The 26,667-nt window shown below is 47.5% G+C and overlaps 1 protein-coding gene across 1 annotated transcript in view; it reads left to right on the forward strand.

Annotated features, from left to right (window-relative positions):
* Window positions 1-26,667, forward strand: part of LOC139689669 (gamma-aminobutyric acid receptor subunit beta-like) — a 166,516-nt gene that overhangs the window by 126,102 nt on the left and 13,747 nt on the right. Inside the window, exons 6-7 of the mRNA XM_071586859.1 lie at window positions 8,614-8,751; window positions 23,566-23,850. Of these exons, the coding sequence (XP_071442960.1) occupies window positions 8,614-8,751; window positions 23,566-23,850 (423 nt within the window). The remainder of the gene's footprint in view (window positions 1-8,613; window positions 8,752-23,565; window positions 23,851-26,667) is intronic.

Consider the following 26,667-nt stretch of genomic DNA (forward strand, 5'->3'; position numbering starts at 1 on the left):
TCAATGTAAATAAAACAAAGGTTAAGCGGTTTTTCAGAAGTAGTAGCTAGGATAAACATAACATTAAAATAGGAGGGCAAAAACTAGGGAAAAATTTACGTATCTCGAAAGTTTCTAAGCCATATATTATATGGCCACAGTGATCGAAGTATTCGGGACATCTAGTATGGAAGCTTTCACAAGGAGGAGAGAATTAATGGCAGGGGCGTTGAGCAAGGATGTCAACAAAAGGTTCGTTAAACCTTTGATAAGGAGCGTAGTTATGTACGGCGCGGAAACATAGTCACTGCAGCAGGGTTAGAGGCGTATCTAAACAGCTTTTGAAATGCGGGTGTGGAGAAGAATGGAGAAGGAGTGAGTGGATGGATGGGGTGGCGAGGGCGATATTTGAGCGATGAGATTGACGGACGGAATAAGGGCAAAAATAAAATGCAGGATATCGACAGATGTGTATTCCACCAATTGTAATGATCTCCTACGCGATTGCTGTCATGTCTATTTTGATCTCTTATGGCACGAGAAAAAATATTTCAAATTGGTCCGTTCTACTTTCTATCTCCCTGATTCGACGAACGTGATCTGATCTACCACAGCAAGTGGGGGCCTGTAATATGTCCTTAACATCCTCAGTTAAGTAACCTGCCTCAAATAATACGCAGTCAATTTAACCTTTATTTAAGCCTACGGTCAACTAGTGGCTCCCGTCCTCATTCTTCCAATAGTAACGTGACACCGCTACCTTGTTTATCAAACAACTTTTGGCTGTTTTGGAAGTTGTCGGAGTGATTAGAGACTGTTTTGATTTAGAGAGATACTGAATAATCGCGATGGAGAAGAGAACCACGAAACCCTGGAAGAAAGACGTTGAGGGAATTAATGTTGTTACAGATGCGATGACCTCGAATGAAAAATGCGAGAGTGTTTAGTACTTAATTGTGTGTTGCTTTTGAAATATTAGCATTGTGTGCTTGTGGGCGTAATATTAATTTAAGTGTCAACCACTTTATCTGAATGAACGATTGATACCTATAAAATATGATTTCTAGAGGCAGCGAAAGTGAAGGAAACGAAAGAGTTAATATTGAGAGATGGAAATGAAATCGTTAAGGCAGTCCATCGATAGCACGTTGCCAGAGGCGTCAAAAATCTTTCTCGTGCCCAAGCCATATAAGGAATCTCAGGGGGTGTGTACGAAGGTAGTTTTCTTCGAAGAGACCGAGGTAAAAGTCGCCGTATGAGTGTCCGCAGCTACTCCCATGGCGTAACTCTATCTGAAGGAGAAGATATCAATAAAAGAAATGGAGTCATGTGGAAGGGAAGGAAGTTGGGAAATTATTAAATATTAAAAATCATTAATACTAGTGATACTAGAGGGAATCTCTTGCTAAAAAAATGTCGTCGGAAGAAAATGCCTTGGTTGTGGGATGGGAGAGCAAAGAATTAATTCCAATCTCCATTTTCCCAAGAACCTTCCCGGAAATCATCCGGCCAAAGTTTTCCGGTCGAACCCCATCCCCCCAGCGACTTTTCTTTTCGATTCCCTTAACCCCAACTCAACCTCTCCACACCTGGATTCACTACTCTCATAAACTAACTTGTCACATCCATATGTAAATAATTCAAAGTGGCAGTTCTAATTACACTGATAACTGGTACACTGGTTGCACTGATGACATCAACGAAGCTAAGCGACGGTTGTTTTGAAAACTCCTCGCCTCCTGCAGATCCAACCCCCAATGACCCCAAGACGACGTTTCATGATGGCATCACTTTTTTTAAGGGCAAGGGCCCTAACCCCACCCATCCCTCGCATCTCTCACTTTCATTTCCTTTCGAAAATTCATGGAACAAATATCCGTGGTCGACCCCTTGGTTGTCCCTTCCCAAAACCCTGCGAATGAAAGACAAGTACGTTGACCACGGCCTTCGGACGATCGTCCATTGCCTCTCTTTCTTTGCCCACGACACGATTTGAGGAAAGTTTCCTCTGAAACCCCGGACTCGGCTTCCATTCGTTTTCGTCTTTTTCATGCTCAGGGACGGAATCTTATAACACTTTCATTCCCGTCCTCCCCCCCCCCCCACACATACACACATCCACTATTTCCTCCGCCACATCCACTTCCCTCCACACTGGGATCTCCTTGAGTCATAATGACTATCACAATTCCTATCTTCTGCCAACCTCAAACCCAATAGCATGCACCTTCCCCATAAGAGCTGCCATTCGCACCCCGCCACGCCTTCCCTGGCCCACTCAATTTCTTTCCCTGGCCATTGAATATGTAATTACCCTGATTCCCTCGATTCAACAACTTCCTCAGTGTCCTCCAACCATACCCTTAACCATATTCACCCAAACCATCCGCCGCCCTTGACCCTCGCTACATCTTCAACACATGCCTACCGACATTTCTTTCTTTCCAATTCGTTCCAAACGACATTTTTCCCATCCTCAAAATCATTAAGCCACTGCAAACATATTCCCTAAATGTGTCTCCTTAATGCCTAGATGTCCCGCCATGCCTTTTCAACCTACTCCGCCAATACCTTCGCTAGTAAATCTCCCCCCGCCTCCAAAATCCCCGCAAGCGTCCCAGATGCCACACCCACCTGCACACCCATTCCTACCACCCCTATCTTCTACCCCACCCGCCCATCGACTCTCCTACCCCTTCCCCTCCTAAACCTCCAACAATGGAATCTACCTGCTCTCTGGGCATTATAAGACTCGAGCGTTTGTTTTCAATAACTCCCCACCCTTCTCCCTAGTTAATTGCCTTTCTCGGTGCGTTGTTAGCCTGCGGCGATGGAATCGACGCAAAGATTAGCCACTCAAAATGTTGGTATTCTAATATACGTATATCGGCGCGCCAAAACAACTTGTTCCGGCGAATGGATAGGATCGCGGCACTGGCGATGGAGGCGAGAGGAAAGGGGAGGGGCGAATGAGCTTCCCCCGTGAGCCAGGGTCAGGCCATGGTCCGAGCGCCCGCCAATTCAACGTTTTTAGGCCGTCGTACTCGCGGATCTGATGGGGGAGGGAGCTAAACAGATGAAATTAACTTCAGACACCTTTCTACATATATTAAGGATAGAGAATGCAGAAAGACTATCAGACATCTATCTACCACAGCAGTGAGGTACTCGACATGCATTTCCGACCAACCAAGAGGCGTCAGTGAGAACAGATACATTAATATGTATTTCATCAGCTGCTCTTATGTGTGCCAGACGAAAGAGAGGTCGTCATGAATGCGTCAAGGTTTTCCCTTCGCCAAGTTCTCTTTCGCGCTCAAATGTTTGCCGGCCAATCGGGGCGCTGGCCGGATGCATAGGCGGCATCCGCCCACCCCAGCCTCTCTCAGGGTTCCTCTAGTGCAGGGCGAGGCGTGGGCCCAATCGACACCCGCCGACACCTGCCATTCACCGAGGAAAGGCAAGGGGGGCAAGTTCGTGGCTGCTTTCCCCTCAAGGGGGGACGGGGGGGCGGTGTCCCTCGCCGTGCCCCCGCGCTCAATTGACCGTCTTTCTCTCTTGGTCCACCGAAATGCCTCCGCCGTCGCCGACTCCTCCCCCCTCCCCCAGTCGGCTACACGATGCGGGACATTCGGTACAGGTGGCAAGACGGCACCAAATCCGTGGGTATCTCCCCGCAAGTGGAGCTTCCTCAATTTCGGGTGCTCGGCCACCGGCAGCGGGCCACCGAAATTAACCTGTCCACAGGTAGAGTTGTGGTGGGTGTCCCTCGATCTCCCCCCCCCAAAAATCACCACCACCACCCCCTTTCCCACCCCCCACTCCCCCGCCCACACCCCCGACACAATAAATCCCCCATTTCTCTTTTTCTCTTGACCCCCCTCACCTGTGCGCCATATTTAGATATCTCTTCCGAAGAAGGCGATACACACACGCGCGCGCGTTCATTCCGAGGAGACAAGGATCGAATCGAATGGGGCTATGGCGGAGAAACAAACAAGGCGCGAAATGCGCTTCTCTTTCGGGACACCCGTGCGCACACAACACCAATCATTGGGGAGAAAACCTATTTTTAAGCGCATCGCATTTGTCTAGAGATGGATGACTGATCAGGATGATTCACGTGCGATGTATCGTGACACACCAGTTAGATGTGATGGAATGCTGTTGTATTTCGGGTGCGTCGGTTGAAGGGCTATTCCTGTTTCGCGGGGCAAGAACCCGATCTCTTACCAACTTTCTGCCGATGCTCGCATTGGCACTCGAAGGCATTCAACGTCACGCGTCTCGAGGCACATCTACGCGAACACTCCACGGAAGAAGGCGCGATGCTAACCTTGTCACCATGGTGCGTGGTGGCATAAGGAACTGACACGTACCGCGACCAGGGCAAAATTAGGCAATTATTGCCCAAATATGATGTAGTACTATCAGCTAAACATGCCTATACGTTTCATTACACCGTTCTTGGGGATATGGATTAAATATTTCGCTGACATCATTGAAATCTTAATTTGACCTGGTAAAATATAGTTTTCTGCCCGGAAGTGACGCGTGTGTCAATCGTGGTATCTGAATCTTGAAGTATATGTCACGACTCCATTCCAATATAATATGTATTATTCCAAGTCTCTCTTGAGCTTCCGTGACATTTAAGGAAAATAAATTAAATCTGTAGAAAAGTACAAAATATTTTTAGTATGGATAATAAATACTTCCGCGAAGTGAAGCCTGAAACAGTGGGAATATATTTAAGGATTTAAGATACCATACAAATTCATAAGTCGGCTTCACGTCTGAACTCGCATTGTCTCGAGATGAACATCAATATTCGACGCGGACGTCGCTAAAATACCAACATTGAAACCCCTCCTCCTCCTCTCGGAGAGATATCTGAAAATGCTTCGCACGCGTGTGATTCGATACATCCAAAGTGTACATTGTATGTAATTCAAATGGACCGCGGCGGTCAAGTAGCTTTTACATAGTTTCCTTCCCAAGGATGTTTTTTGACAAAGCTACTTTCCAAAGTCCCCCAAAGTAAACGACTCATTCAATATTTGCAACCCTTAGGCAGTATTTTCCTTCGTCCCTGACCAAAATACTTTCCCGGAAAAAAATGTGTGCACTTCCCTTTTGATTTAATTTTTTCACTTTTCTTGTAAAATAAAATATCTCGAACCACACTCAATTGTGTTGTGTGCAAAATGTCATGTCTTTCGATTGCTTAAGGTCGCGCAATCCAACCACATGCTCCCATGTGGTTGGATGGGTGGGGTTGCCCTTTCCAGCATATTTCGAATTTCGTTTCTGTTTTTTCAGTCTTTTTCACGCGAAAGACTTTACAATATCTTTTAACCCACCAATTTGCCACGGTGTGAGTGCGCGTATGGCATTGTGTATAACCGTGTGCGTGCGTGCGTGTGTGTGTGTGCGTGAGAACCCAGAGTGCGTAGCTTGTGTGAGTGCGTGCGTGCGCAAGTGGGCAACCCACCCCATTCCCCATCTCTTACCTACCCCTCACCCTGTTGATTTTCCTGTACATAGTCCCCACCCCGGTCTGGAGAGAAGCATTCTAATCCCACGGCACACGAGAGATACCACCGCTCCCACACACACACATGCACACACACGCAAACCCGCACGTCATCAAAGAGCACGCGGCGAATGCTTTTCTCCCGTCCCCCACCCCTTCCACTACCACGCCCCCCCCCCTTGACCAAATGTGGACGGGTGAAGCGGAATCCGATCAACAAATTATATTTTCATTTGACCGATAATTAAATCTTTAGTGCTCACTCGATGACCCAATTATGCCAAAGTCAATATTTGATGAATCTATTGTGTCGAAGGAATAGCTTATAAAATGGTCATTGAAAAATCAGGGGAAAGATTTATGCTCTGCAGGAAAAGTAACATACACTAACAACTGCCACTGCATACAGTATTATTCAGAAGTCACCGCCACCAAGATTTTAACTTAGTTTGCAATTTCCATGATAAAATTACCATAACCGAAAACATTTGAGTAGATACATTTTGAATGATTAGTTTGCATATGCTTCACTTTTAGAGTTCTCGAATTTCATCACGACTTCGGGTCTTAAGAAATGACGCGATGAGCAAGTTGGATGAGGTTCAGTTCCTTTCTCTTCCTCTAGCGCATTGCCTGGCGGATCAATGACCAATTTAAGTCCTCCTCTTCGAGCATTTGAAACTTTAAATTTGATTTCGAAGCAAATATTACACTCACTGGAAATTTCCTTCGTTTAGGCTGCAAGCATACAAATTCTAAAGTGGGCATAGAATTTTACGATTGCGTCATTACGTGATATATGATGTTAATGTTAACTTTAAAAACAAATTCTAAATAAAACGAAAGTTATTTTTCACCCATTGCTTCGTGTTCGCAAATTTTTTTACACACCTCGTATCAATGAAATGATTTCATTAAATAGCCATTTAAATAAAAAATGCTTGAAAGTATATTTTGAGCAAATATTTTTCTTCTTGCCTATTGAAAACTTGTATCAAAAACTAATTATAAAAATATAGACTTTGCGACTAAAGTTCTTGCAAAAAAATTGAGAATACTAAAACATAATTGAAACAATAGAGTGAATAAACTCAATAGAAGACAATTTCCTCATGCTCTTCTCAAATTACGAGGATTTTGATCGCGCGAAACTATGTTGCATTGCTTAATGAGAGCATCAAATTGCAATGGAACCGGGAAAGAGTTGGATAAACGAACGAGATGAGAAATTATAGCGGTGTCTAATCGGTGGTGTAAAATCACCCGGCCACCCAAACCATTAAAATGGATATTGAAGTGAGAAAATCTGAGGTGGAAATAGGCAATCCATTTGCAGCGGCGAACGCTGGTGCAAATCCCTCCTTGAGCACCCAACCCCCCGTCCGCAGCGCACCCTGTGTGACTGTCCTACCACTGGTGTGCCTGCGAGTGTGCTAACCCTAGGCGAAGGGCGTCCTCCCTCTGAACACCCTCCCTCCGGAAACCCACCCACCTCCAACCCACATCCCACTGCCGTCACGTAATTACGTCCGAATATTGTATATAATTCCAAGCTATGTATCATGTACATACGTCAATCTATGTTATGTATGCGTGCGCCTTTATTAAGAGTATGATCACATTGATCGCGACGCCAGGGTCAGGATGCGAACGATCCCCGGCCCCTAATGAGGCCCCATCATCACGGGCGAATATTTCCCGACCCATCTCAGTCGCGCGCCCGGGTCCAGGGTCACTCGCCGTCCGCCGGACGGACGAGGCGGACACGAGGCATTGCGGACACCAGGTATCCGCCGGACGAGTATTTCTCGATTTCTTATGAAATCGAAGCCGAAAACTAAGATATTCTCGAGGTAGCCATGGAAACGAATGGCTGGGACGCACTACGTCGTGACGCTGGCGCCGCGAACAACAGCAAGGTGACGACTGGTGACCCCGGAAACCCTTTTTCACTGTCGCTTGTATGTACTGTAGCCATCCCTTGTATATGAGCTGACAGAGCGCACCTGCTGATAAATGCTGCTCCTGCTGCTGCTGTGATTAATTTGACGATCTCGACAGAGTTGCGGTATGCGCAGGGGAGAGACAGCTTCAGAGACTGCACCGTATACTAACTATAATTCTCTTTTGTTTTCGTTTTTGTCTTTAGTCGAAAGCATATTGTACTTTGTATACTATTGTAAATATTTACAAGTTCTTCCTGCTATGTAATTCTATCATTGCCTCTCTCTCTGTAAATCTAGCCACTTTTAATCACCTTATATCCTCTCTCTCTCTGCAACTATTAAATTGCTGGAATATTTGTTTGATTACTTAGCCTCTTGCTCCCCTCATGTCGGCTGAAAAAAACCGCATTATCCTAACTATGATTCACCCGTCTGTTGTGATGTTTCCGCTATGTACATTTTCCTTATTCCATATAATTAAATCTATATATTCATATAATTATCATATGATTCCATCTCTTGGCCCGTAGCTAATGGCATAATGGCGTCGAGTCCCTGTGCTCAGACCCCTGTATATATGTTTCAAGCCTCGGAAAAAGATACTCACCACTACCTGCCAGGAGCCTCAAATGAGAACGTGGAAATTATTAAAATTGAAAATAAATCATTAGAATCATCCAACGACACCATTTTAAGAGATTTCTTTCAAAATCAAACGACTCTCGAGTCCCTGAGAAAAGGTCGTGAGGGGGTCATGTTTTTCGAGGCTAACCACGCTTAATACACTTTACTTTTCTTGTACTGTTGTAATTCTGCATTACTCCTTTTGTAAACTTTTTCTGGCATAGGAGACGAGACGCCGCCGTCAACTTTTTTTAAACAATGTAGACACTTGTAGTATACTAAAAAATGTATAAAAGTTACTGAGTTCTATTGCATATAAAAACTATATGTATACAATGATTCCTTCTCATCAGATATATATATTTATCAAAAAACCAACTAAAAATATTTAAACAAAAGCAAAATATGTTGGTTCTTTTGTGTTTGACAACCAGTAGTGAGGGTGTAAAGCATCAACAGATCGAGAGACTCTTCACCTTGATGTGTTCACCTTGAAATTTCTCTCTTTCGTTTGTCTTCTCCTTGTAGTCGGGTACACAATGCGAGACATCCGGTATAAGTGGAACGAGGGCCCCAACTCGGTGGGCGTGTCTAACGAGGTCTCACTGCCACAGTTTAAGGTGCTAGGGCACCGACAACGGGCCATGGAAATAAGTCTCACCACAGGTACCATCCACAATATATATATATATATATACTCTCTATATATATACCTATCTCACCCCCTTCAAAATTCAAATATCTATAAATATATATATAAAAATAATACCTCTGTGTGTGTATGTATGTATGTCTGTATGTATATACACACACACACGATGACATCCTCACGTTCCTGTAGCCAGAAATCCGCAAAAAAATAATGAAACCTTGCATCTTCTAGGTCCCTTTTTTACATGATGATTTCCCCTTTGCTTTCCTCGCATATCTCACCCCTGCCCCACCTCCTTCCGAGACAACTCCCCCACCCCCTCGCTCATACCCCCGTCCTTTTAGCCCGTCTCAATTGGGCCCGTGGATATTAATACCCAACCCCTCACCCCTACTCCTCCTCTCCACCCCCCACCCTTCGTCAACGACGACCGCGGTTCCGAGAGTGCAGCAGCGAACCACGCCCTTCCCTCCCCCTTCCTCCCCCCCGCCCCCGCCCCTCGCGGTCACGCCTCTCTCCCGGCGACCTCGCGCTTCCACTCCGCCCCATTTGACGTTACCTAGGAAGGTGCCTCCATTTGATTGCACCCTTGATACAACCTCTGTGATTGATTGTCCAGATGATGAGACTGACGCCGGGAAAGGAGAGGAACAGAGATTGTGGCTGGACCACCCGCCCATCCACTCTTTCGCCTATTGAAATTCGCGGCAAAGACAATTCACAAGGCACTCGATCAAAATCGCCCAAAATCATCGAAGCCACCTTTCTCATCGGTGAAAATAAGCGAGATCGATTCGGAAGCCTTCGATGTTGCGCGTCGAAGCAGCAATCGTCATAAAATTAGAAATTAATCGGCGACTATGATCACACCCATCGCGACTCCTAGGCCGGGACGCGGACGAACCTCGGCAGTCAAAACGTTATCCGATCCAAAAATTTGGAGCAGATAACGTTTTGATCCAAATGAAAATGAAAATCAAACTTGACGTTAAGATATGGCACATGTTTGGAATTGAAGAGGTTTTCATTCGAGAAGTTGAGCGATGCCAAATTACGTGCACGATCGCTAAGCGAGGTTTCCAACGACGAGTCTAAAATGTGCAAACGAAAAAGGCATAATTTCAGACGAATCATAGTGTAATGAGGATCCGCCAAGATGTGATTTGAGCCAGTATCGCCAGTGACTCTCTCAACATCACTTCAATTGGAATCGAAAGTTAAACAGGCAAGGCCGTGAGAGAACGGGAGTACCCTGGCGCCGATACAACTGTGAAATCGTATCGGGGGTGGCGAGTGGTGGAAGGGCGCCACAGAAGAGGAGGGGCACGGGGGGGAAGTTCTTCGACCCACCCCTACTCCACCTCCCCCAGGGATTGTTCAAATCTCCATCCCCGACTTCGGGACGCTGGAACCACGAGCACCTGCTGCTGTGACCCCTTTCCTAACAATCACCCAACACCGTTGGACTGCACCGGGCCGGAAACAACGGCCGGCCTCCGACCCTCCCGATGGTGAGGAAGTGATCGCTCCCTAAGGGGCCAGTGACGACCCCAGGGGGGACACGCGGTGGCGAGGATGACCCCCCACCCTCCCTCGACCGGAAGGTGACTGCAGCAGCAGCGGACATGTGGCAGGACGTCTTGACCCCTCAACCCGCAAGGTTTAATTTTAAAGCGGTCAGACCGGTGACGCGATGTGATTGTGAAGAGCATCGAAGATGGCGGAGATTGGCGGAAGCTAGCGTGCCACCCCTCTTGTAAGGATATTCTCGATAAATCAGCCTTTGTTGTGTCGGCATTCCATTAGGAATATATTCTGAGAGGAGAAGCTTATTTCGGAATACACGAGCTTGTATGGCATGTTTGGGTTTTTTAAATTTATTAATTCCGTCGATGAACAGCTCGTTAAACTGATCCATTAACCAATCAAAGGTTTTCTCCACTCTCTGGGACCACTTCCCACAAGGCACTGCTCCCCCGACCCCTCCCCAATCATTGCCCTTCCCCCACACCCTCCACCCGGGTGTGAACCAATCCGTGACATTAATCGCAGCGCCAGGGCTGAGCGTCAAACAAAAAACCCTTCTATCCCTGGCTTATGACGCACACACACACACACACCCACACAAACACATACACACGCTCTGCCTGCAGGGAGGATTGGGTTTCGGCCGAATTCGCTCCAGTAAAATTTCTCCTCTCTCTCCGTCTGTGAAATATGTCCCATTGAGTAAAACTCTAGGAAAGACGCCATTTGTTTGGGATGTTCCCTGAGCAGAGTTCGAACAAAAGAGCAATGATTTCTTTTGTCAACGTGCAAGCAATTAAAGGAAGATCGGAATGAAGATTAGCTGGAAGTGGCGAAGAGATTAACTGCTGTGAATGCGAGCGAGGGAAAGACTGCGAAGAATGAATCGTGGACGATGCCTCATTAGAGGCGTTAATGGGAGGCAGCGAGCAAAGAAGACGGTGCTTCGGTGTAAAACGCCGTTCGGATAAGAAAGCGAGATTGAATGAATTGAATTACGGAGAAAGGAATAACATAGCAACAAACCGAAAGGCGCTTCCGATTTCCAACATTGAAATACGTTTGCAATTTAAGAACACTTGAATTTAGGATGAAAATTCAGATTGGCACAGGATTACTGACATAGAAACAAATGCAACCAACTAGGCGCGCCTCATACTTCCCGCCATCCTGTCTTACACTTGGGGATGTTTGTCGAATCCTGGTCACAACAAGTGACCCGAGCCCATTTCATAGCGTTTCTCAGCGCTTAGAATCAATCACTCCACGAATCTCTTTGCAGGTGGCGCCGCCGTGTTCAAAACGGGAATAAGTAGCACTCTCACTTTTAGTGGCCCCACGAGTCAGAAAAAAATGTCCTTTCCTTGAATTATGCTCCAAAATGCGACACTCATCCAATTTAGATATGGCCCCTCCCAAAAGAAGGTTAAAAATAAATGCCTCTGCAATGCCGCGTCGCATAATGTAATTACCAGAGAGTTCAGCTTCCTGATTGACCCCAAGGTCGGGAGGGTGACAGGATTCGATCTCTCATTGCCAGTTGAAGTACTTCCTCCAATAAATTCGCTTTTTTTCCAGAATTTGATTCACTTGTACAGTCAATTGAGAGTTTGGTATATTTTGAATATTCAAAGGATGAAGAAGCAAGTAGGAGCGACCGAAAGGAATAGAGCCATATTTTCTGGATGTTCAAGACTTCGATGAATGCAAATTTTGGTCATGCAATCACCACTTTAATTATATGACCCACCCGATCGAACAATCAGAAGTTTCTCGTTTGATGGAATCATTGATCGAGGTGACCGAAGACATTTCCAAAAACGTAATTTCAACCCACTGAGTGGGAAAAATAATCATAACGTAACGTGGGAAGTTCCTCAAAGAAAGGTTTCGCTAAATAAGCACTAGCGGTTGGTCACCACAATTTAAACGGATTCCATATTATTTAAAAATCTACTAAAATAATTAAATTCCAAATAAATCAACACTTTTCTATTTTGGATAATTGAGCAGGAAGGAGGAAATTCACCCTCTCCATAATAAAACACCAGCAAGTGGAAACTAAGCTGCTTGGATGCGAATTAAATATTCAAAAATGTGCTCGAGCGCAACGAATCCATCCTCCTTGGCGCTCAAAAGAAAGGACGCTCATCTACGCCGTGCCATCACCAAACCAACTGGATAGAAATCTTAACATTTAAAAAAAAAACCATTCCTTATTTAGGGGAGCGCGGTGCATGGGTCCCGCATGCCCGCGAAGGCAAGGAGTCGAATGGCGCCGGACACGACGGCGGAGATGAGTCCGAGTTTGATTTATCAATTGATTCAGAACATAGGGGGAGGGGAGGGAGCATCCGGAGCGCCATCTCTAGGGAAGAAAAAATGAAAAGAAAAGGTTTCCGCAGCGCGCGGTCGTCCCAACATGGACGCCCGCGCTCGCCGATTTACGCGCCACCATCGCGATGCACACCAAAGTGCGCGGACGAATGACTGTAATTCTTTTCACTCTCTATCCGAACACGCTTTCTTCTCGGCACAACCCCCGGTCGACCGACCACGGCACCACTCGCGGTCTCCTACCCTCACCGCCATTCGATCGATTCGTTTTTCACTGACACCACCATCACCAGAGCACCACCACCAACTCTTCCGGCCACCGCAAAGCCCCCCTCCCTTTTTTCACCCCCCGCCACCGCCACCACCAGCACCCCCGCGAAAGCGTGCGATGGCCACCGGGGACTCATGCATTCATTCACTTCACTCGGGCGGCGAGAGAGAGCACGGGAGGCCGACGAGCGACCATGCACCCAAAGCGAGACGGCGAGCGAGCGAGTGTCTGCGGGAGAGAGAATGCGAGAGAATGTGCGGTGGGTGGCATGGCCCGTGGATGCGAGGGCGAGGAGTGATTGATTGAACGAGTGATTGAGTGATTGAACGAGCGAGCGAGCAGGAGAGAGAGAGAAAGAATGCCTTTTACCTGGATGTGTAGTTAAGTGGCCAGGGGCGTGCAACCCCTCCGGTTAACACTTGGCTCCGCCGCGAACCTCCGCGTGCGGGCCCGCTCCGGCCCAAAGACTAAGCTTGTTCGCCGAATGAATTGCATCACTCAACACAGATCTCCACGTTCACTGCATGAATGCGTGCGGAGTGCGTTGACGCGCCGGAAGGGTCGTACTTGAAAAGAGGAAAGCCCCCCTTGACTTGAATTGACTTAGATTCCGAGAGTCGTCGAGGTGGAATGAGGAGCCTTTGGCGGCCGGCCGGGAGGTTCCATTGGATCCGCGGTGCCCCCACTCCGGAGGGAGGCGATGCCCATATGGCGGGAGAACCATTCCCAGGGGGAGGAAGGAAGGGGAGCGCCCCCCCCCGCCCCTGGGAAGCCAGCCGGAGGTTGCACGCCACTGATGTAGCATACACTGAATATGGAACCCTAATCTGTCTTATCTTTGCAAATTGTTGTTCGGTAATGGCCCGCTACTCCCAAATAGTTGATATTTATAAACTCATTCAAAATGTAAATGTGTGTATGTCGTTTCCTTGGCTAGCTGTTCTCTTGAGGAATTGGAATGCTGCCTCAAGTGCCGCTGCTGACGCCAATTTGCACCCTCTATCGGCTGAGCATGGACATGCATTTCCAACCCTTCTCTTGTGTGTGTTGTGCCGGTGTTTGCTGTCTCTTAAGTCATGGTTTTATGTCGTATGCAAAGATATATTTTAAATGTTATCGGTATTATTTTACATGTTGTTATACCATGAAAACTTTCGTGTCTTTGTTTTTATATATATATGCATGCGCGTGCGTATGTATATGTATGTACGTGAGTACGTGTACATGCCCATGTACGTGTGTATATATTTTATTTATATAATGTTATATCCAACAGATTTGTATGTTAACTTTTTTCAATTCCCCAGAGGGTAAAGTATTCATTTCACATCTTCTACTAACGATGTTTCTCATGTAAAAAGTTTTATTGAATGAAAAAGTGTATCTTTCAAGCTGAATGCAACATCCTAAACTCTACAGAGTTGTCTTTCAAAACAACCAGGAATTACCCCACATTTCAATGACAGGTTGCTGCTAAGGCTATATAATTTACATGTTACTGTTTACCAACAGAAACAGTTTCTTCATCGAGGCGACAGATAAACAACGTATATACTGTGAAAGAACACTATAAGACAGACGAAGGATATTCTCAAAGTATATGTGCAATTTTCAAAAAGCACACACCGTTTCGTTCTAGCCTGATACTGCTACAGCAAAGACCTAAACATATCTCCCTACGCCTTACCTTACTGTGTAGAATAAGAATACTTGTGAGCGGTAGCAAACTTGCATGAATGTAGTATGGCCAAGTTTTCATCTTTTCCGGAACAAGGTTATATAAACAATGAAAACAACTCTACACGCACCCTTGTCTTTCCCCGCGAACTCACATCCCACAATTCCTCTGCAGAGCACTATTGCAGATGAAGGTGATTGAATGAATGCAACGTAAACGTTTTAGAGAGGCCATCTACAGAGAGAGAGAGAATTTTTGCAAAGGCTAGTTCCCAAAGGAAAGACGAATTTTCTGTATCGCAATAAGGCACGTAAGTCCAAAAAAAAACAGCACGATTTTAGAGAGTAACATTTAGAGCACTGCTTTCCAAACTGAAATAAAAACGTGACCGTTCGCTTCTCCAAACATTTAGAAATTCATTATTTTAAAGCTCTTTTCAATTCTCATGAATTTCTATTTTGTCTAAACTATTTTGGCAGTAAAAATCAATTTTTCGTGAGGCCCCATTGGCCTGCTTCCAGCCGTTGCTCGGCCTCGTGCAGAGGATAGCAATGGAGAGGAGGCAGCAAAGGGGTGCCTGACAGGCGTTGAACCCCTTCAACATCACGCCCTCATCCCTGGATCACCTACCCTCCCCTACCCTGGCTAATCCTAACCTGGCCTTCCGGCAAAATAAGCAGTTTGGGAAACGGCGCAATAGGATACTTGTACCAAAAATGACCGTAAAGCGCATGTTTTTATGTTCATTCCTTAATAATACTCTGTTCTGTTCCCCAGCTTCTTGCCATGATATCAATGTGCCAAGCTGTCATTAAACAAAAATTATTAACATTAGTACTTGAAAAAAATATGGAAATTCGGCTTATGGGGAACATTGTTGACCTGCCAGCTTTGTAAGGATCGTTTGTCTGTAGAACTTTTGAGTTAAGTCGTTTGAGCATGCGCAGAGCAGACAAAGTGTTTTTGTGGAGTGTGTAAATGAGGTCTTTACTGGCGGTATCAGGTTAGAAGAAACAGGCGTTAAACGTGTAAGTATTCCATTACTGCTATCGCATCCATTCCCCTTTAGCCATCAGCTTTGACAAAAAAAGTAGAGAACCCATTAAAAAGGTATTTGATTGAGTCCTCCTGTTAGATATATATATATATATATATATATATATATATATATATATATATATATATATATATATGTATGTATATTTATGGCATCAAATATAGATGTCTTCACCTTGAGTTTCACGCCCCACAAATAAGCAAATCCTTTTTTCCGATCTCTCCAAGAGCATGTAGTAACTCAGTGGTTCTTAACGCGGAAACCGCGACACACTCAAAATCCTTTGAGCTAGTCATTCACATAAAGGGAGAGCCTGGAAAAATTTGCCTGCACTATCTAATATTTGACTATATTTTCAGAACTTTTCCTTCCTGCAGAAGAATGGGGATTTCTCTCCCAACGCCCTGCGCTTCCAAAATGAATGAATGCCGAAATATTTCGAGATATGAACGCTTGACAAAGGTTCACAAACTAAACGAGTCCTTGGCTTTTTTTCCAAATCCATGCGAAAGCATATCGAGAGAAAGAGAGAGATATATATGGTGTTCTTTCAGAGAGAAAATATTAATCGGTGGCCTCCGACCGCTCCAAGTTGAGAACCACTGCGTTGACGGTTGGAAATGACCGGGGCCCTAGGCCCGGCCTCTCGCCCTAGTCCTGCCCGGAATGATGCGAATGGTGCAACGCCTACCACCCCACCACCACCACCACCAGCCTCCGACGACACCATCACCAATTGTTGTTTTTTTCAAAAAAAAGGCCCCAGCTCACTGACTGACTAACTCCGTCGTGTCACTCCCCCCCCTCCCCCTCTCTCACTCACTCCGTCGAGACTACTTGACCACGCCCCACCCCCTCCTACCCCCTCCCAACACCCCCGCCCCCCCCCCCACCCACTCATTCGTCGATGGACAACCGATCTCACCCTTCGGACCAGATACTCGGCATTGCACTATTGCACATCCGTACCAGGACACTTTGGCAAAAAGAGAGAGAATCCATTAATTCGGGAGAAATCACGGTTATAAATAATGAAATTGTGAAACACTATTACAAGAATTAAGCAGAACTTATGATGTTCGTTCTGCCGAGAAAAGAGGGAATGCTTGAGCACTCCTATAACAATATTTCCCTCCTTCACACCAGAGTTTAAAGGAATGAAAACAACACACCCCTCTGCATAAATCACACACTGGAAATGACTCCATCCCTCATATAAATGTCCACACTCACCAAGGCCGGCGAAATCCCCCCCCCCTAACACTCACAATCCCCTCCCCCCCCCCCCGCCCCCAAACACCACCATTACCCACACGTGAACCACGGCGCATGCACGCACACACACACACCCCCTTCACACCCCCTTCACCCCCCTCACACACGCACACCGCCCCCCGCGAATGAATGTCGCCCCGTCGCATCGAAGCAAAAGCGCGCGTCCGTGCGTGCGCGTGGGGCCCCCCGCCGGGAGAGGGGAGAAGAGGGGGGGCGGAAACCGCGGCGGGGGCGAACACCACCCCCGGGACGGGACCACGACGCGGAGCGGGGCGACTCCGCCTTTGACACTCTTCGCCGATGCCGCCGACGCTCCCCCGCCCCGGAAGCAGCGGCGCCCCCCCCCTCTTGCCCTTCCCGGCCACCCGGGGGGGGAGGGGGGGCCGGCCACTCCCCGCCGCCCTCCTCCTCCTCGCGGGACCACGCGAGCGCACGGACGCGCGCTCCCCCTCCCTGCCCCCGGTCCCGTCTTCCCATCACCAGCCCCCAACATCTGCAACAACAGCAACCCCTCCCTCCCCCCCTTACTCTCACTCTGAATGACGACAAACACCACCACCGGCCCTATTTTCGCCCCCCCCCTTCGCCCCCGCCCCCCCTGCCCCTACTCTAGTCCCACAGCAGCGCCATTAGTACACACGAGTACTTGGAGAGAGAGAGAGAGAAAGAGAGAGAGAGAGAGAGAGAGACTTTAGTTCACACCCTCTGTAGAGTCGTGTGATGGGTGTACTTGGTGAGAAAGATACAATCATGTTTTTTGTAACGAAAAACATAAACGATCACGGAAAGTGAGAGTTCCGACGGCAATATTCCCCTGGCTGGGTTGTCGGCATACCGGAGTTGCCAGCGGGCAGCGGCCCTAGGGGTGATTGGCTCCCTCGGTCAGTCGGGGTCGGCTCTGCGGGCGCCCATTTTTGGCGCCCGGGCGCCCGCACCCACCGCCACTGCCCCCCCCCGCAAGCAGGCACCACACCGGCACCGCCCGCCCCCCACCTGTGAGGGGGGGTGAATATGGGAGGGAGGGTGGGAAATGGGTGGAAACTGAGAGAAGAATGTGCTATACCTCCAGCCTCGTGTCCATCTATGACGATACCTTGAAGTGCTTGAGGGCCGCTATCGGGGACCATGCCATGGTGTGGCTCGAGTCGAGCGCCGTCGTATTCCTGCGCGGGGTTTTCTTCAAGGAATGGAACGAGTGGCTATCATTAGGGCTGAGCGAGTGATCACTTCTGAACCGTGAGGCGTCAGTCGAGATATTCACGAAAATCTCCGTTTAATATTCTTGCCATTTCCTCGAATGCCATCTAACTATTCAGTAAAGTTTCGTGTCAACGAGTGTCCAAGTCACGGGTGGAATTTCGAAGTAGGGAGCTACCAACCCTCGTGCATTCTCGGTGAAAATCACGATTGCGCCGAATTTAAATGAATCGATCGATCAATCAATCACACTCTGGTCGAGAAGCGGTCTCGACATGAAATCGTGATCGCCCAGAGCAGTCATAGAGGACTAACAATGATTAAACATTTATCAAAATACCCGTTCTTGTGAATAGTCCAGAATTAAATATATTGATCTTTTTTACGCTGCCCTTCCTGCTTTGTATTACTGTATTCATATGATAAAAATCGTAAATATTATGCGTAAAAGAATCGGTTTCATCTCCGGTCTTGGAATCCAACATAAACTGCAAATTTTGAACTATTTTAGCGTTCCAATAGCCAAATAAATACCTTTCAGACTGTTATACGATGAAATTCATTACGGTGTATAATTGACGTTGTTCATAAAGCATTAATAATATCAAGGTTTGATCATAAAAAGACACGCTTTACGGCCACTTAATAATTAACTCGCATCTCGCCTTTACTTTCCAAATAAGTACTCATTTATTTAGAGAAATTAACTGCTCGCCCATGGGTACGTGACTAGTCAAACTGATTTGGATATTACCCTGATTTGTCCGAAGTTTGCGATGGCTAAAGAAGGCTAGGCTATGCGACTCGTGGAATTAAGCAGTACTTGGCAAACGCGTAGAGTGACCATTGTTTGCAAATGAAAGATTCGGAAGGGTTCCACGAAAATGTTCAATGATTGAGTACTACAGGGATTGTGTTCGTTCGATCCTTAAGATTATCGCCTACCGCTTAAGATCCGTCGCCTACACGGGGTCACTGATTAGGGTACCGGTCTGCCAACTAGGCGCCCAAAGAGTTCCTTGAAGGAAGTCAGCGCTCAGCACTCTTGAGCGATGCCGGAGGTGTGAGAAACCGGGGGGAGGGTGGGGTGCGGGGGTGGCTGGGAGGGCGGGTGGGTGGCTGTATGGGCGGGGGAGTGGCGGTGGAGTCCCCAGGGAGCCGAGAGGGGGGTTGGGGGAGGCGGAGGGGATTCTACAGTGGTGTTCAGGAGAGGGGGGGGGGGTCAAGTGGGTTTTTTCCCGGAGAGCGAAAACAAAGAGCCGAGAGAGTCGAGATTTGAGTCGGAGGGAGGGCCCGCCGACGGAGGGGCGCGCGCGGGTGGAGAGCTTGGGGTCCTCCTCCTTGCCCCCCGCCCCCTCCCCCTTATCCAGCACCACCCCAACCACACACACGCACCAACACCACCCACCCCCAGCGGGCCCCGCTCTCCTCCGATCGTCGCCCCGTCCGCCAGCACCGAGCGGAGCGTTCCCAAGAGGGGCGGGTGACCCTCGGATGATGCCCCCCCCCCTTGGGTGCGCTCCTTCCCAGGCCGGCCGGGCGAGGCATTGGCGCGAGAGGTAGGGGAATGCGTACGAAACGAGGTGTGCTAAGCGCGACTCGGTGCTTCGTGGGGGCCGCGCCTCAGGGCCCGGGATGGCCCGCGATGGATGGGGTATGGAGCGGGTAGAGATGGGAGGGAGGTGGGTTTGGTGGGCCCTTAGGTTCGAGGGCCTTCGTGCGAGGACCCGTCTCACGTCCATGCCTTTTTTCTCTTGGTTTGGAATTCCGCCCCTAAACCAAAGTCGCCCACTAAAACCTTTGAGCCTTCTCATTTATTAGACTTCAAAACGAGAAGATGTGATGAGAGTGGCATAAACTTCCCGTTCTCTTTGAATTGGGAACTGTATTCTCCCTCCCCCCCAACCCTCCCACCAACTTGCATTCACACACGAAGCAATTAATGTTTCCGTGGCACGAAAAGACTTTGCCGAAGGATTGTCGGGTAGATTTTCTCGAGTTCTCTCCCCGATTCCGGCACTGGAGCACGGAGAGCAACGGAGAGAAAGCCGGGGCCATCTTCGAACCCACTGATTCTGCAAAAGCTCCCTTGGCAACGGAGGAGTTCACTGTTTCGCCACTGTCTCTTCTACCCCGAGGGAGTCGTTGAAATGGCGACAAGAAAAGGGCTGATCTCTCTTACCATATTGCATATTTGACGCCGCCGTGGCTTAGTGTAAGGCTTTTTCAGCTAACATACGCTCACCATTACTGGATAGCTTACAACTGCACAAGACCACTTTGCAAATCCATCACATTCTTCCACAACATTTAAGCATACATATGCTTTTGCTATACGTCAGAGCTGTTATGATTTTGTAAATATGTACATACCACCTTTCATTTTCATATTTATATTGCACAATAATGGTTTAACAGTAGAATATCACTGTAGTATATTATATATAGAAATATGTATATATATATATATGGCTTAGTGACAGCTGAAACATCGTGACTGACATTTGAACCAGAAAAAGTCGCCATGTTTCTGATGACACTCCCATACCGATATATAAATAGATAACAGATTTTACTTATTTTCTTAAGTTACTTTTTTTCTGTAGCAATTATAATTTAGTAATAACCCCATTTTTAGACAAGTATACAAGTACACAGGACTGAAAAAAAGTTGTCTGCTACAATACGAGTGGAAATTAATCTTTCCAATTTATGCATGCTCCATGAGAAGTTGTATCCAAGACTTTCCTGAAATAAATTGCACGAACTGACATGATGACCTTCTATGCTACTTCTCCTGCATTCCAGCCTTAATTTATATGCTCGCGGTAAAATTAAATAGAACACATATGTTACACCTGTCGCCCACTGTGTAGAATCGTCTCCTTGGACATATTTTATATTTTTGGTAGTTGGCGCAATATTCATTTTTACGTGCTTGTCTTTAGTCATTCGAAACGATCACGTGTTACGCTCTGTGTGTCGAACAGTTGCCGCGGTCATCGTCTCACGAGTCCCACACCTCCGAACTCCTGCTGGGAATTCGATCATCCGTGGAGGGCATTCCATCGACTCCATTCGCGAGGTCAGCACCCACGCACGCATGCCACGGGAGGGAGGGACCGCCCTTCCAACTCCTCCCCCAGCCCCCTCCTCATCCGGAATAACTGCTTCCCCCCGCCCCCCCTTGCTCCCCCGACCAATACCGCCCCTGCTCCCCCGCCACGGTGGGTTCGACGATGGCAGGCGACACCCTCTCGCACGCCCCCCTCTTTGCCGCGGCGGCCGCGAGAGGAGAGCGGCCCGTCCCCGGCGGGCCGTCGCCCCCACTCCGGACTACGGTCCGGGGCGAAACGCAACGGCAAGGAGGAAGGGACGAAGCGAAAGAAGGAAAGAAAGAGGAGCGAGTGAATGAATGGATGAGGGCGCGACCCCGGGAGGGCAATAACCAGGAGGGCGCGCTCGGATATGGACGGACGGCCGAGTGGAGGCGCGCCGACGGGAGGGCCGGGCAAGGGAGGGAGGGAGGGAGGGAGTCGCGTGTTTGCGAGTCGCGCTTCGAAAGCCGCCGAGAGAAAAGGGGTGCGAGAGCACCCTGGCTGCCCCCTGCCCCCCGCCCCTTGCCCCACCCCGCCCCCCACCTCTCGCCCCGCCCCCAGCCACCCTCCGCCCCCCCTCCGCCCGTCTCTCCGTCTCTCGGCCAGCCGCGCCGGGAAAACCACCCCTGCCTCCCGCACCCTCTTCCGACTCCACCCCCCGCCACCTCCAACCCCCTCCACCCCCCATGGGTCGTCCACACACCCTCCCCTCCACACCCCTCAAATATCCAAGCTCTCTCTCACCTTCCCTAATCTAGATCCACCCCCAAATACCGACCACTCACTTGAAATATATATATATATATATGTATATATTTATGCGGTGCTCCGGTAAAATGCAGATTAGATTATTAGCCTATATCCGCCCCCGGGTTTTTCGGTTCCACCGACACCCCTATTCTCCCATCAAACCTCCTTAAAATAAGCAGTCTTTCTGTAATCCCCCGCCCTCCCTTCTCCAATCAATGCCCAATTGTCTAAGTTTCCTCCCCAATCTCATCTCGAATTCTTCAAACACATCCAAATCTCCGCCTATTCCCCCATGCATTTATACAATGTATGTATGTATGTATGCATATATATAATCATATATATATAAATATACATATATATGTATATTTGTACAGAAGAAATGCCTTTCTGTCGTCCCTTGAACGCCTGACGCTCTCCCAGAAGAGGCAAGGGGTGTCGGAGTGTGGCGGGTTGCCCCCGGGCCTCCGACACGTTACGAGTGCCTAGGAAAATGTGCCGCCGACCCCCCTGTCACAAAGAAGGCCCCGATCGCGAATATCCCCCCGTCCCGAGAGTCTACTGCGGACACGTTTGCCGTGGAAACCGCTCTTTTTGGCCCCATTCACGAATACATAGATAAATATGTATATATGTGTATATATATATATATATATATATATATATATATATATGTATATATATACATAAAATAACATGCCGACATTTTGGTTTTCCTTTTTTTTTTGCTTTTGCCCTGGATCTTTTTGGCACGCAACTCAAACTAAATTTATTCATCCTTTTGAGTGCTTGAAACATACAGTTTCAAACTTTCAATTAAAATTATTAGTTATGGATTAATCTCATCCATGTAAAATTAAATATATATATATATATATATGTATATGTATATATATATATGTGTGTATATATATATATGTATGATGAGCACAAGGTTTAAAAAGTCGTAGCTGTCAGTTTATTCTTGCCTTACGTGTATTGTCAGTTTGGCTGCTGTTTTGTGTTGATGACGCTGTACATATCTGCTTTTCCTTCTGTCAGAAACTCAACACGAGAAATATTTTTGTGAACTGGGTCTAGGGTCCCATTAGTAGTGCATGAAGCATATTATATTTCAAATTATGTAAAAGAGAGACCGCGGTTCGAATCTCACTCATTTCATGGGCTTGGTCATTAAACTGCATTTTCAAGGAGTTATCAATCTGGATTAAATCATGCACCGCTTTTGACAAGAGAGATTTTTTACTAAAAATGTTTTTTGAGTCCCCCAATGAAACAAAGAGTTTTTCCTTCGGATGTACTCTCAATTAACGCATGGCAAATTCTCTTCCCCCACCCCCACCCCCCCTCACCCTTTTTTTTCTCTCGTACCTCCACCGCCCGACCGAATCTCCAACCCCTCGCACACCCCAACGCCTTCCCTCGCCCCGCCTCAACCCCCAATTCCTCCACCCCTCGCCCCACCCACTTCTCCCCGACGACGACCGCAAACCCTGAACACCCGCCACGCCCCCACACAACCACCACCACGCCACCACCCACCACTCCTTCCACCCCCACGACCCTTTCCCTCGCCGGGGGGCCTCCCGCCCGCGGCGCCCCTATGTTCGCTCACAAACAACAACCAACAACAACTAGGCAACTATTCTCGGCTCGCGTGCGAGATCCAATTCGTTCGCTCGATGGGCTACTACCTGATCCAGATCTACATCCCGTCCGGGCTGATCGTGATCATCTCGTGGGTCTCCTTCTGGCTGAACCGGAATGCGACGCCAGCCAGGGTCGCCCTCGGCGTCACCACCGTCCTCACCATGACCACCCTCATGTCCTCCACCAACGCCGCCCTCCCTAAGATCTCCTACGTCAAGTCCATCGACGTCTACCTCGGAACCTGCTTCGTCATGGTCTTCGCCTCGCTGCTCGGTAAGTCCTCTTTCTCTACCAAACCCCACCCACACTGGCACCCGCCTCCCCTCCCCCCTTCCCCGCCGCTCACCACGCCCCCCAATTCCCCCCCTCCCCACGCCCACTGGGTCGGTCTTGCCTTCCACGCGAGAGGACACCGAGGAGAGGGAAGCGGTGGCCGGGAGGGGACCCGCCCGCGCCACGCCGGACAGAGAGAGGTGGGTGCGTGCGAGCGAGCGTGTGTCTGTGTGCGTGCGTGAGCGAGCGCGTGATGGTGCGTGTGCCGAGAAGGGCAGGTGGAGGGAGAAGAGGAGGGTGGGCGGAGGCGAGGTAAGGCGGGGCCCCCGCGGGAGGAGAGAGAGTGGCTGCTGAGGGGCACGCGGCGCTGAACGGCGCTGGAGGATCGCCCCGGCGGATGCCGCTCCACGCAGTCGAACCGTAAAAGGTTTTTAACGGGCCCGGGGGGGGGGGGCAATGAAAGAGGAAGCGAAATGGACTCGGAATTCTCCATGCCGGCATTCAAAGGTAAACAATTGGAATGCTGGGAGTCATTGTCTCGATGCACATTATATTTCATGATAAATGTAAATGAAATGATGATAGTTCCATGTCCCCGATTGATAAATAATTACTATGTACAGCGGTTACTCTCTTGTCTAAAAAAATGTTTCGGGAATGGAAAGAAATAAAGGTAAAAACATTGCGAAATCATCTCGGCTGAGATCTCCGCAAGCATTTTCTTTTCTTTTCTCACTCATTGAGAACGCTCGGATCCATTAAAAAATAATAGAGGGCTGGTAAACAGTTTTGTTAATATGTAGCGTTGAAACCGCTCAGCATTGTGTATATATATATATATATATATATATATATATATATATATATATATATATATATATATATATATATATATGTATGTATATGTGTGTGTATGTTTATATATACACGCTGCCGATTAAATTTCATTGCTAAAATAATTAAACTACGAGGGTCATCCGGAAAGTAGTACCCGTTCGTGAAATAAAGACACAAAAGTAAATATTAACAAACATAAAAAAATTTATTTGAAAGAGGATACTTTAAACTACTTCTCAACATAATCTCCAAGCAAATTAAGGCATTTGTCATAACGTGTGACAAGTTTCTGTATTCCTGCTGCATAGTCCTTCGCCGCCAGCTCATTGAGATACGCGAGGGACCCATCTTGCACAAATTTTTGCATAATGCAGATGGTGTTTAACAATTTCATGAACAATTGTTCGAGAAACATTGGGAAAATGCTCACAGATGTCATCAATTGTGACGCGCCGATCGTTCCTCACGAATTCGTCAACTGAGCTCACCAGTTGGTCTGTAATGACAGACGGTCTCTCCGAACGCTCATCGTCGTGTGTGTTCCCCCTCCCCATGTTGAAGTTGCGACACCACCGCCGAACAGACGACTCGTCCATTACATTGTCTCCATACACCATGGGAATATCACATGGGCGAACGTTTCTTGCATTGAGGAATTTAATCACTGCCCTCACTTCACAACTGGCGGCGTTCTCAATTTTTTTAAACATTGTAAACAATCACAGAAACAACACAGGCAATGCTAGCGTCACGCAACTTGGCTCAGAGAAGGCAGACAAGTCACTGAAGCTATCTGACCTCGTCCAGCGGCTACTCGCGTCGTCAGCACTTCATGCGGCACGAACGGGTACTACTTTCCGGATGACCCTCGTTGTTATTAAATTGAGTAAAAGGGAATTAGGACATGTATTTAGAGAAAGGGAAATAATTATAAAAATAAGTCGAAAGCTTCGTATTTTAAATATCAAAAGAGGAGTGAGCGACTGACACGAAATAAAATGTCCAACATTTGTTCTGTCTTTCATGAACAGTAATTGAAAAGTATAATCATTAACGTAAACCCTAAGATCAAATTTTTAAGATATACTATTTTAAATCACATTCGCTTTGCTATTATATAATTAATAATATTAACACTAAAACATTATATATTGCATGTTATATATTCATTCACATGGATATCGATGCAAGGGAAAGGGATAGGAACACGTTCAAATGTGTACAAGACAAACACAGGATTGGGGGGTAAGGTAAAATGGAGCAGATCAAAAGCGTAAAAAGGTTTCCATGACCGGAACTCGAACCACGGATCTTCTTTTTAAATAAATAAATCTATATACATATACATATATATATATATATATATATATATATATAGTTAGTCACATGTGTGAGCGATGGCATATAAAATTTGAAACACATAAAAAGGCACTCATAATTTTGTTTTTTGAATATTTCGGTGGCACAATCAACTTTTGAGGAAAGCTGAAGATAGGGGTGATGTGTGCAGGAGGAGAGGGTAGGTGTACCAGAGGAAGATGGGAGGGGGAAGGGTTTGGGGTTGACCGGCAGGGGTGGGGGACAAAGGGATGGGAGAGCGTATCCCCAAAGCGGGCAAAGTTCTGACCGAGGTCCGAGCAAACTCCCGGAAGCCAAAAATGCATGCATGGATGTTTCTCACCTTTATCGCAATATCTGAGGTGGGGTGGGGGAGGGGGTGGGAACCAATGACCGACACATTGTAACAGTCATTGAAAGAGCATTCACGAAGGGAGTCATTTTTAGTGACCAGTGGAGGATGGGAGGGTGTGGATGCAGAGGGGCGTGGTGCACCGTGGAAGGAGGAACTTAGTTTGCAGCTTTTTAAGGTAAATTATAGGGGGAGAGCATCAGCGGGTCGGTTGACGGGAGAGAATTGGACATGATTAACATTGGGGAACATGGCATGGTTTGCCATGGCTTTGTGGATGGCTTAGGACT

The sequence above is a fragment of the Hetaerina americana genome, unplaced genomic scaffold (genome assembly GCF_022747635.1).
Source record: "Hetaerina americana unplaced genomic scaffold, ioHetAmer1.1.p SCAF_27, whole genome shotgun sequence".
Lineage (NCBI taxonomy): Eukaryota > Metazoa > Arthropoda > Insecta > Odonata > Calopterygidae > Hetaerina > Hetaerina americana.